Genomic DNA, 9,489 nt, shown 5'->3' with positions numbered 1-9,489 from the left:
ACCACCATGAGGTTGCACTTTGATTTGGGCCTATCTATATCCGCAGGAACTATGGACTTACAGTTAAGAAGTATGGACTGTTTTCCTGATCTTTAAAGATGTGGGATTTGTGTTCAGTAGCTTGTCACATCGTGAAGTCTTTGTCGACAGGAGAATTAATCCTCACGCAGCCCGTCCGGATACAGAGTACCGTTACTTTAATCAAGTCAAGCCAAAGTATCCCCACGCCACGGGAAAGCTGGTTTTGAGGATATTACTCAACTCATTTCATTCAATCGGCTGAGTATTTCATTAAAAATGCACCCACACCCATTTCAAAATTTTCGCCATGATATCATTTGAGCTCCGTCTTGATATATACAGTGGTGGCCGGTAAACGCCGACGAAAGTTGCACTGCTGTATGTGTTTTGAAGTATATAAATAAATTTGAAAAGTACCGAAGTGATAATCCGCATTTCATTGGACATAAATTGCGATATTCTTATCCAGAGAATCCAGAAGGTTGTTTGTGGTTCCGGCGAAGAATCAAATGTCATATGCCGCATTCTATATATAGTGTATCTGATGGCGAAGAAGTACAGAAGCGCGCGAAATGACAAAGAGCAGGTTAGCCAATGTCTACTCGACGGTGAACATACCAGTACAAAGGATGGATCGATAGATTCGGCGTTTCATCGCAAAAATCCAAATATTGGGTAAAAGGACAATATGACTGCATGGAAGGACACTACAACCGAAAAGTAATACTACCATAACATGTTCAAGGAGGACGGTGGATGGATTCTTCAACTTTTGGTGTCCTTGTTTGAAATACTTCAAAGTATATATAGGCCCGTGTGGCAACACGAAATATTATAATATCCAGTCCCAAAACGCCATTTTGGGGTCGATAAACTGTTGGAGACGCACTGGCATACTCAGCTCTGACTTGAAGACATCCAGCGCTTGAATGCATGTATAAGTGTAGTTGGTCCTCGTGGAAGTACCTGTAAGATTTATATAGTGTGTGAGTTGCATAATTTGCTCCGTTTCGTTTATCGTGTGGGGGTGGAGATCAGTATTCACATTATTAGTATTAATAATAGTTTCGCGTGCAATATAGTACGTAAGTACAAAAAATACTTCGAGTAAGAAAAAAGGTCGACATTGCCCCTTTCAATGTCACCAGTTCTCGGTTCTGCAGCTCCAGTTTGCGTAGCTTGTCCTCAGGCTTGGCAATGATACGATTGATAGTATGGTTTCAAGCTAAATTTGGTATTTTCGGTAGATTTGACCAACGACAACGTCAAATCTAGCTGAAATCGTCTAGACATCGTTTTACTTGACCTAAATATGTATCCTTCCCGTCCGTTTTGAAATCGAATCTCAACGATTAAAACATGTCAAAATCAAAACGATAATTAATATTATTCCACGTCCCCAACCAGTGTTGTCATGGCAGAAGTGGTGAAGGGGGAGGGGGGGGTAGCAGGGAGCCAGTGTAGCTAGACGGTCGATCGTACGAGCTTGTGGCGCTGAGGCTGCTTTCGCTGTTGAGGCTATTGACATAAGGGGGTGTATGGACGATGTCGTTATCCGAATCGTAGCGCAGCAAATCCGTAAACAAGTCGCCGCCCCGGGTCCACCTACGTCCAGAAACGGGTACAAAACACAACGCTCGTGACACAAACGGGTACCGTTCGGTCACGTTGATGGGAGTGGCGCGGGCGCCGTACTCGGCCGTGGGACTGTGGGCGTCGGCGACCAGTCGGGTGGTTTCGGCGGTCGTGGGAACGCCGGTGTTGATCACATGGAAAATGCCAAAGTCAGGCAGCTTGGTATCGCCTCGAAACGACGAATAGCGCGGAACTATAATAGCCATCCATATTGGTGTGGTGTATTCGATTTCAAAATGGACGACTGGGGCTGCCAATCGAATAAATCGACGAAGTAGCCAATGAAATTATCGAATAAAATCTTATGACCAATCAAATTGCAGGTGGTGGGTGTATCCAGTGCATTGTCAAGCGTCTCCATTTCACAGTGCTCAACATTGATGCATCGGACACGATTTACATTGAGTATACTTAGTTCCAGTAAAACAGTATCTCGACGATATTTCAGGTAGATTTGAAGTCGTTTGTCGAATCTACCAAAAATACCAAATTCAGCTTGAAACACAATAATAAACGTCGGGAGAATCCTCTAGGAAAGAGATCCGTCGACGAATATTTTTTTTTGACAACACACCCGCAAAACTCATCCTTCAGGGTGATATATATATATATACTAGTATGGAATAATGTTTTTAAATAATCACACATTCATGGTTATATATATGAGATCGTTGTTGTTGGTTTTCTCGTGAGCTGCAATATATATATATATATATTGAATCATACCTAGCACCCTTCTATCCCAAGCCATATATATATATATATATATAGGGATTCTGCAAGAGGCCACACAATACAAACGCTTCATCCATGTCAAGGTTAGTCGAAGCATTTACCAACCATCACCACCACGCAACAACACGCCAAAGCAAGAAATCGGAACTCTCGTGTTTAGGATAATATCGTACATATATTGTGCAGTACCTCCCACGGCCCCAGCTTTGGTGGAAATGAGTACCAGCAGTAGGATCGTTGGGACAAAATCCCACACGACAAACAGGGCAAAGTATGAAAACGTGGGAATTTGCCCAAATTGGTCGACGGGGTTGGCAACACTCAAGCGCAGCCAGTTCTGGGACGTAACGAAATCGCGCACAGAGCGCGTAAAGAAGATGAGGAACAGCACCGAATTGAACACGGCGAGGCTCTATATACATACATATAGCACACGTCATCGCAGGAAACTGACCGAGTGTGCGACAATGTACATACCCGGGGCTTGGAAATAAGCAGGCGGTGCCGCTTGGAGCTGTCGACATGGGCCAACTTCCAACCAAAAAACGCAAACAAAATCGACAGCACGAAGAACGATATCGCAGAATACTCGAGCTGCACGCGCACAGCAGAGATCTTGAACATGTCTTGATCGTACTCGTCGCCATACCGAATCGCATGTTGGAGCGACGAGTTGGAGTTGACCGCCCAGATGGCCGTAAAGGTCGCCATGCTCAGCGTGAGCACAAAGTAGAGCGGCAGGCAGACGCGGCGCCAAGTAGATCGCCAGGCTTGGCCAGTGATGACCTGCGTCGTGGAGATATGAGGGAATGGATGGACGGATGGGTATTTCGATATTGAACAAACGACCTGTATGTAAAACAGCACGAGCAGCGCAAAGTTGGCAAACTGAATCGTCGTGGGAAACCAGTAGAGCAAGTACAGCTCCAGGTACGTCATCCGGTCGCGCAACTCGATGGAGATCCAAAAACTTACGCGGACTGTGACCCACACCAGGCACAGGCAGTAGAAGCACGTGCTCCATGCCATGACCTTGCTCTTATTGAAGAACACCATGGCCAGCTTTACGACTAGGAACAGCATCAGCAGCACACACATGAACACGAGTGTCCACGTGTACACCTTCTCCGCCGCAGACACGTCGCCTTCGTTGGTCGTGGCCATGTCTCCTCGTTGATCACCACCACCGTCACGAAATGCAGCAATCTACATGCCATCGTACGATGAAGGAAGGGAGGATGTCATGGAGACTTTATAAATTGACACTGACGAAGTTGGTCGTGGGATGTTTTCTCGCCGGCCCGTTGAACTCTAATAAAACACGAAAAGATTGCCAATATTATTGCATCTTTTATAACTTCCTACTACTGTACTAGTACTATTAATAATAGTACCGGTAGCTGATATTTACTGCTACTGGAGTACGAAGTACTAGTACGTAGTACAATACAGTAGGTACAGTAACATACGGACGAAATTATGTACTTCGAGTACTACGTATTACTGAGTACTACTAGTACTGCGTAGTACTACTACGTATTAATATCTACCACGGTAGTTCAGCTGTACTAGTAGCTGTTAGTACAAACAGTAACGTTATGGTCATACGACTTTGTACTATTAATAGTATTAATAATACTAGTAGTACTCTTAACCATGCTTGACTTGGCCTGTACATCTAAGAACCAAAATACCAAAATCCTGCGCAGTTTCTATAACGTTTTGTATGGGGGCAACTAGAAGTGCTAACCTACCCAGTACACGAGCTACTACAACTACTGTACTATACAGTTGTATTGTATACTGTACGAAACCTACTTTGTTTTTTACTATGGTGCACGTCATCTAAAATCGAAGAGTGGAGGTTTTATTATTTAACGTACAATTAATGTAGTTAAACCCAAAACCAAATACGTTAAATACCGATTTCATGCGTTTTATCACTGGAGTGGGAGGTTAAAGGTCCCAACTGCCTCCGGATAATATATACGAAAAAGATAAGAGTCACATACAAAAATCAAGATACATCTCAGCGGCCACCCCTATGGCCAAATATCCAAACGCCCATGTAAAATACCTCTAGGTTTAATATCTATTTCAGGACCAATTCATCACCAATTTTGAATCTGAGGCGTAGAATTTCTTCACCACATTGAGATCTATCGATTCTACGTCTCAATTTGCTGAAATTTTGAGTAATGAATATGAAATAGAAGTCAGAAAGTTTTGTGAAAAGTTGGTAGTTTATAGATGACGCGCACCTTACTACTTGTACTATTAATAGTACTATAACGTTAGTATTGGATATCTCAGCATGTTTTCCACGAAACCGCTACCAGCCAGTTGTGGCAACGGTGCTAAGTCCCATACGTTATATTGGATGCATTTCAAAGCTGCTCCACAAATCTGAAACCGTTTCCAAAGTGGATTCATCACGTAGTCGTTACAAGCCATTCCCAGGCATTTTCGCTAGACCAAGAGATCGATCGATCCATGTCTCGTGTGACCCGCTATGCAAAGACCGCCGACGTGGACAGCTTGGAGAAGCTTAGTCTCAAGCTGACCGCCGACCTGCGCAACCACATTCGATTTCTTGTACGTACTCAGTATCTATCAAAGGTTTCAGTGCTTCATGGACAAACAAAATTGTGCAGGGCGACTACCCCGTGCTGTCGGCTGAGTGGAGGGAAATGGCGCGCAACATGATGCGATTTGGCGAAATCTCGGAAATGGTAGGGGATATAATACACATGATTTATATATGTATATACTACCCGCCTAAACGTTGCGATTTGTGGTAGGAACGGCACATGCCCAAGCAAGACAATGCAACGTTGTGGGAGTGCGAAGAACTAGCATTGCGCTACATCCTCGAAGACGGCAAACTCAACCTCTGTCTTCGTCTTTTGGTCGAATACAAGGATTACGAACATGGCATCAGCCAACGCGACCTCGACGTACAAGTCGATGATCTACTTGGGCAAAAGTTGATATATATTTTATTTATATATTGAATTAGCCCGAGGCAAAGGAGTTGATAAGCCAGTTCGAACGCGGGCTTGGCGTCATGCTCAAGAACGCGTGGCTCCACGTCGAAGCGTTGCAGGTACCTACCTTCCTACCTATGAAAGAAACGCATTATATAAATTGTATATATACATATTAAAAATAACAGGTTTCGATGCCAGCATTCCAGTGCCCTTTCAGTTTGTTCCACCGTGTTGATATGATGCAAACTGTAATTTGTAGACGACAGACTTGCCGCTTCTGTTGGAATACGTGGCGGGGGTGCTCACGTTTTGCGAAGAAGAACCGGCGGTGGGTTAACTAAATTATTACTCTATTGTCGTACAGTATCTGAGAGTTATGTATTTCGCGATATATTTCTAATAATTCGTTGTGTTTTTTATAGTATGTCGAAAAGAAGGACTTGGTTGACAGCCAAGAAATTCTCGTCGTGTACTATCTGCATGGGCTGTTGAAGCAACTGGAACATATTTCCGAAGACAGGTTAGTAGGTTTAGTATATACGTAGTACTACTGTATCGAGTCAACTAACGACGTACTATTACTACTCACTTGATTTTGTGGGTAGGGTCATGCCGTTGGTTTTGGAGAAACAGCTCTTTGCGCTGCTTGCGTCGCACATCCAACGTCACTGGAAATCGTTTTCTGTACGTAAAGTTGCACAGTGTGTCGATGTTAGTATCGTAGCATTAGCATCTTCTCGCTGAGCCTGCCACGTCATATACTATGTAGTATTAAACGGATCCATTCACACTTGAACGATGATTGAACTAATATATGTGTGTATATACTGTAGGACACGGATGTGATCGTGGCGTGTGAAGTGCTGGCATTGCTCTGCGACACGGAGGACTTTCAAACCCACGGGGTAATAATTTGATGAAAACTCCAGCTAGTGGATGTATATATTTCTATCTATATACATACATAGATATACTATGCCATTCGCACTGTCTCGTTTTCGAACCCAATTTTTTTGTTACATTCTCGCTAAAAATCATAATAAACTTTATAGCCGTCGTACGTGTCGTCGGCTCAAACATGTCGCGACTTGCGGGCGATCCAAGGTCCGTATCATATATATATATATATTATATTTGATATTCTGGGACGATCTCACAGTATATACAGAAGACATATTAGACGGATTGATGGAAGACTTGGACATGCGAAAGAAACTTCGTCCGCTCTTGGACGTAGTTAACGAGTTTGCCAGTGGGCGCAAGTAGTAGCCTCGTCCCAAACCAGCAACTAACGATTACGTTGTTCCCCCCGACAATTCCATAACACTTTCACTCCATATACATTGCACGTTTTGGCTTTAAATGTTTCACCGTTTACTGTTTTTAAAAAAGTCTGTCTATTATGGGGGTTAAGCGAGGCGGGTACATAGCTTAGCTTTCTTCGTGATGCGTGGGGCTCACTTGTCGTGTTGGTTGTGCTGTATAGTGGCTTTGTTTGGCCAGAGTCTCAATCAAGTGGCGAATGGCTACCCGTTTTAGTTGAATCACGCGGGGGTGAAACCAGTTTTTGGTCATAATACCCTGTGATTCACCCCCTTTTGTCGCAATGAGGGCTGTCGACATGAGCGGTGGGTTGGACAGAAACTTCTCGACATAATGCAACACAAACACACCGCAGTCGGTGTAATTCGATTGCCTGGGAATCTACATATATGAACTTATATCGCCATTTTCAATATATTCCAACATATTTCAAAGCATTGAAAACAGTTTGAAATCCATTTTAGCTATGTAAAACACTGGTTCATTCATGTCAAACAAATTGAATTCCATATAAAAACAGATGTGAATTCCATTTCTACACATTTTTATCCAGGAGAAACATATTTTAATTCATGTGAAGGATTCCCATGTTAATAGATAGTTAATAGATAATTGTAAATAATATTTGAAATCGTGTGAAACCTATTGAATCATCGATTGGAAAAACCATATTGACATAGCATCTGGTACCTCGCGAGGGGAAATCATGGGCAAATTGGCCACCGTGATCGACATGGGACCACACGTCGGGGCCTTGCGCGCCCGCCATTCCATTTGCAAATACCTACATAATTATATATATATATATATGTCAACATTCGTTTGTGTCTTTATATATATTTGAACATATCCTAAACATATAGAGGCAAAATAATATGTTTCTATCCTACAATAGAATTCGCAGTGAACAGGACAGTATATATATATATATATATATATCGCTCTATATTGTTATATATATATATATATCGTACTCGCGGAGAAATTTGGCAATGCGCAGCGTGCGGTGGGCTTTGAGAGAATCCAAAAACACAATACAAGGGCGATGGTTAGTATCTTGATCTATGTCTTGCACGAGGCCACATGTGTTGCAACGTTGCGGTCCTACTTTATTCAAACTTGCATAATTTATATATATATAGATGACATATATAAGTTATTTAAGTCGTACAAAAATAATAATTAATAATAGTATTATTATTCTAAATTGGAGCGACATGGACAGAGAAGGATACAAGATAAAAATGTACACAAGAGTCGACACAAGGAGTTCGTTTAGTTGAGCCAATCAATCCAATCGTAGGAAACCAATTCCACCATCTACCGTATTTGTCGTACCTTTGTACCATGGAGTTAAATTTCAAGAATTTATTTAAATATTCGAATTGTATAATTGATTCGAGATTGTATTGAAATATTGAATTATATTCGCGTTTTGTATTTCATGGTGCAGAGCAACTACAAATATGGTAGTTATTTCGTGTGCCTTTAATACATATATTCTTCCAAACGCCACAGATCCCCATGGTCCATACAAACTTTAGTACAAAAATAATAAACATCGAGATAAATGGGGCGATTTAGCACATACAAATATACAAACCGTGTTCTAGTTAACGGACAGTATTGTGCTATTCACAGTCAAAATTGCGTATTTTGATGACATCGCCAACTGATCGAGCAAAAGAGTATATGATTGGCTACAAAGAATGAATGTTGGAATTTGATTGGCTAAACAGATTCATTAAAGCATGGCAGTCACAAAGATCACACAATATAATATATCTTTTGGATCAGCAAAAACCACCCTTACCTGGTTCTTGTGGGCTTTTGGATGCACCCGACTGGTGCTGTTGTTGCTCACTCTTGGCACAAGGTTCGGATGGCCGTTTAAATTGGACGGATACAGGCCGTTCATCCGAAGTAACAACACCAGCTGGCTCGTTTTCACAGAGTGTTGGGTTTAGTGTACTACCACCACTGGGCGTCGCTTGTCCTTTTGTCAAGGCACACGACCCACCCGACTCGCCACCTTGAGTTTGCCAGGATGATGGTGGTGGGACGGAGACAGGTCCGTTTGCCACGTCATCAAATTCGTTACTGGGGACCGACTCCATAACAACCACTTTAACTCCCCGTTGAGTCAATGGGGGAGCTTTCAGTCGCTTTGGTAGCAGCGTGCGAGCTGCCGGAGCTGGTCGTTTGGCAGGTTTCAAAGCACTTGGAGAACTTGGATGCGCTGCCCTTCCGTGGGGGTCGACGACCGCACATCGACACACACTTGTATTGGCAAACCGATACAAATTGCACACGATAGCCACACTCCAGTGGCCCCTACGAAGATTTATATATATATATATATACATTTAGATACTATAGTCCATGATTTGATATTTAACAATTTCAAATGAACACCACCAATCGACAACCAATCGACTGACCAATCAACAAACACTCTGACCTTTTGAATTGGCCAATCACAGTCCAAGAAATCACTTTTCACCACTTGCAGCGAGTGTCACCAACCATCACAAGTGGACTTGAATAATAATACCTATATTAGATTCTAACTTCATATTCGTTTCTGTCTATTAAACATAAACAACACCAACTTTCGCTCGAAACAGCAATTACATATATACCACCGCCTTCTCAACCACAAGGTTTTCCAGTATACTCGAAGAAAGGTTTTCTTATGCATTTATTTATATACATGGAATCGGACAGAATCATTGATCGCATCGATATATATATATATATATACTTCAAAGTATGGAACACTAAC

The 9,489-nt window shown here is 42.3% G+C and overlaps 3 protein-coding genes across 3 annotated transcripts in view; 1 reads left to right on the top strand and 2 right to left on the bottom strand.

The window, feature by feature from the left end:
• Positions 1-1,382: 1,382 nt before the first annotated feature.
• On the bottom strand, positions 1,383-3,580 carry H257_13033 (hypothetical protein). Its single transcript, XM_009840450.1, has 5 exons — positions 3,241-3,580; positions 2,869-3,177; positions 2,581-2,803; positions 1,678-1,849; positions 1,383-1,626 (listed from the first exon to the last, which is right to left on the bottom strand). Exons 1-5 carry the CDS (start codon positions 3,553-3,555, stop codon positions 1,434-1,436), a joined length of 1,212 nt encoding a protein of 403 aa, XP_009838752.1. The 5' UTR covers positions 3,556-3,580; the 3' UTR covers positions 1,383-1,433.
• Positions 3,581-4,884: 1,304 nt separating this feature from the next.
• On the top strand, positions 4,885-6,647 carry H257_13032 (hypothetical protein; the record flags this gene model as incomplete). The annotated part of the gene is made up of 10 exons (XM_009840449.1): positions 4,885-4,986; positions 5,046-5,123; positions 5,193-5,348; positions 5,411-5,497; positions 5,641-5,709; positions 5,804-5,901; positions 5,987-6,065; positions 6,215-6,286; positions 6,434-6,485; positions 6,550-6,647. 10 exons carry the CDS (start codon positions 4,885-4,887, stop codon positions 6,645-6,647), a joined length of 891 nt encoding a protein of 296 aa, XP_009838751.1.
• A 165-nt stretch (positions 6,648-6,812) lies between these two features.
• H257_13031 (hypothetical protein) overlaps positions 6,813-9,489 on the bottom strand; it is a gene marked incomplete at both ends in the record, with an annotated part of 5,848 nt that continues 3,171 nt past the window's right edge. The window contains 4 exons of the mRNA XM_009840448.1: positions 6,813-7,085; positions 7,395-7,488; positions 7,679-7,811; positions 8,518-9,038. Coding sequence (XP_009838750.1) covers positions 6,813-7,085; positions 7,395-7,488; positions 7,679-7,811; positions 8,518-9,038 — 1,021 coding nt within the window. The remainder of the gene's footprint in view (positions 7,086-7,394; positions 7,489-7,678; positions 7,812-8,517; positions 9,039-9,489) is intronic.

This window comes from Aphanomyces astaci (assembly GCF_000520075.1).
Source record: "Aphanomyces astaci strain APO3 unplaced genomic scaffold supercont1.44, whole genome shotgun sequence".
Taxonomy (NCBI): Eukaryota; Oomycota; class Saprolegniomycetes; order Saprolegniales; family Verrucalvaceae; genus Aphanomyces; species Aphanomyces astaci.
The sequence above is the reverse complement of the archived record's forward strand: the minus strand, read 5'-3'. Positions and strand labels throughout refer to the sequence as shown.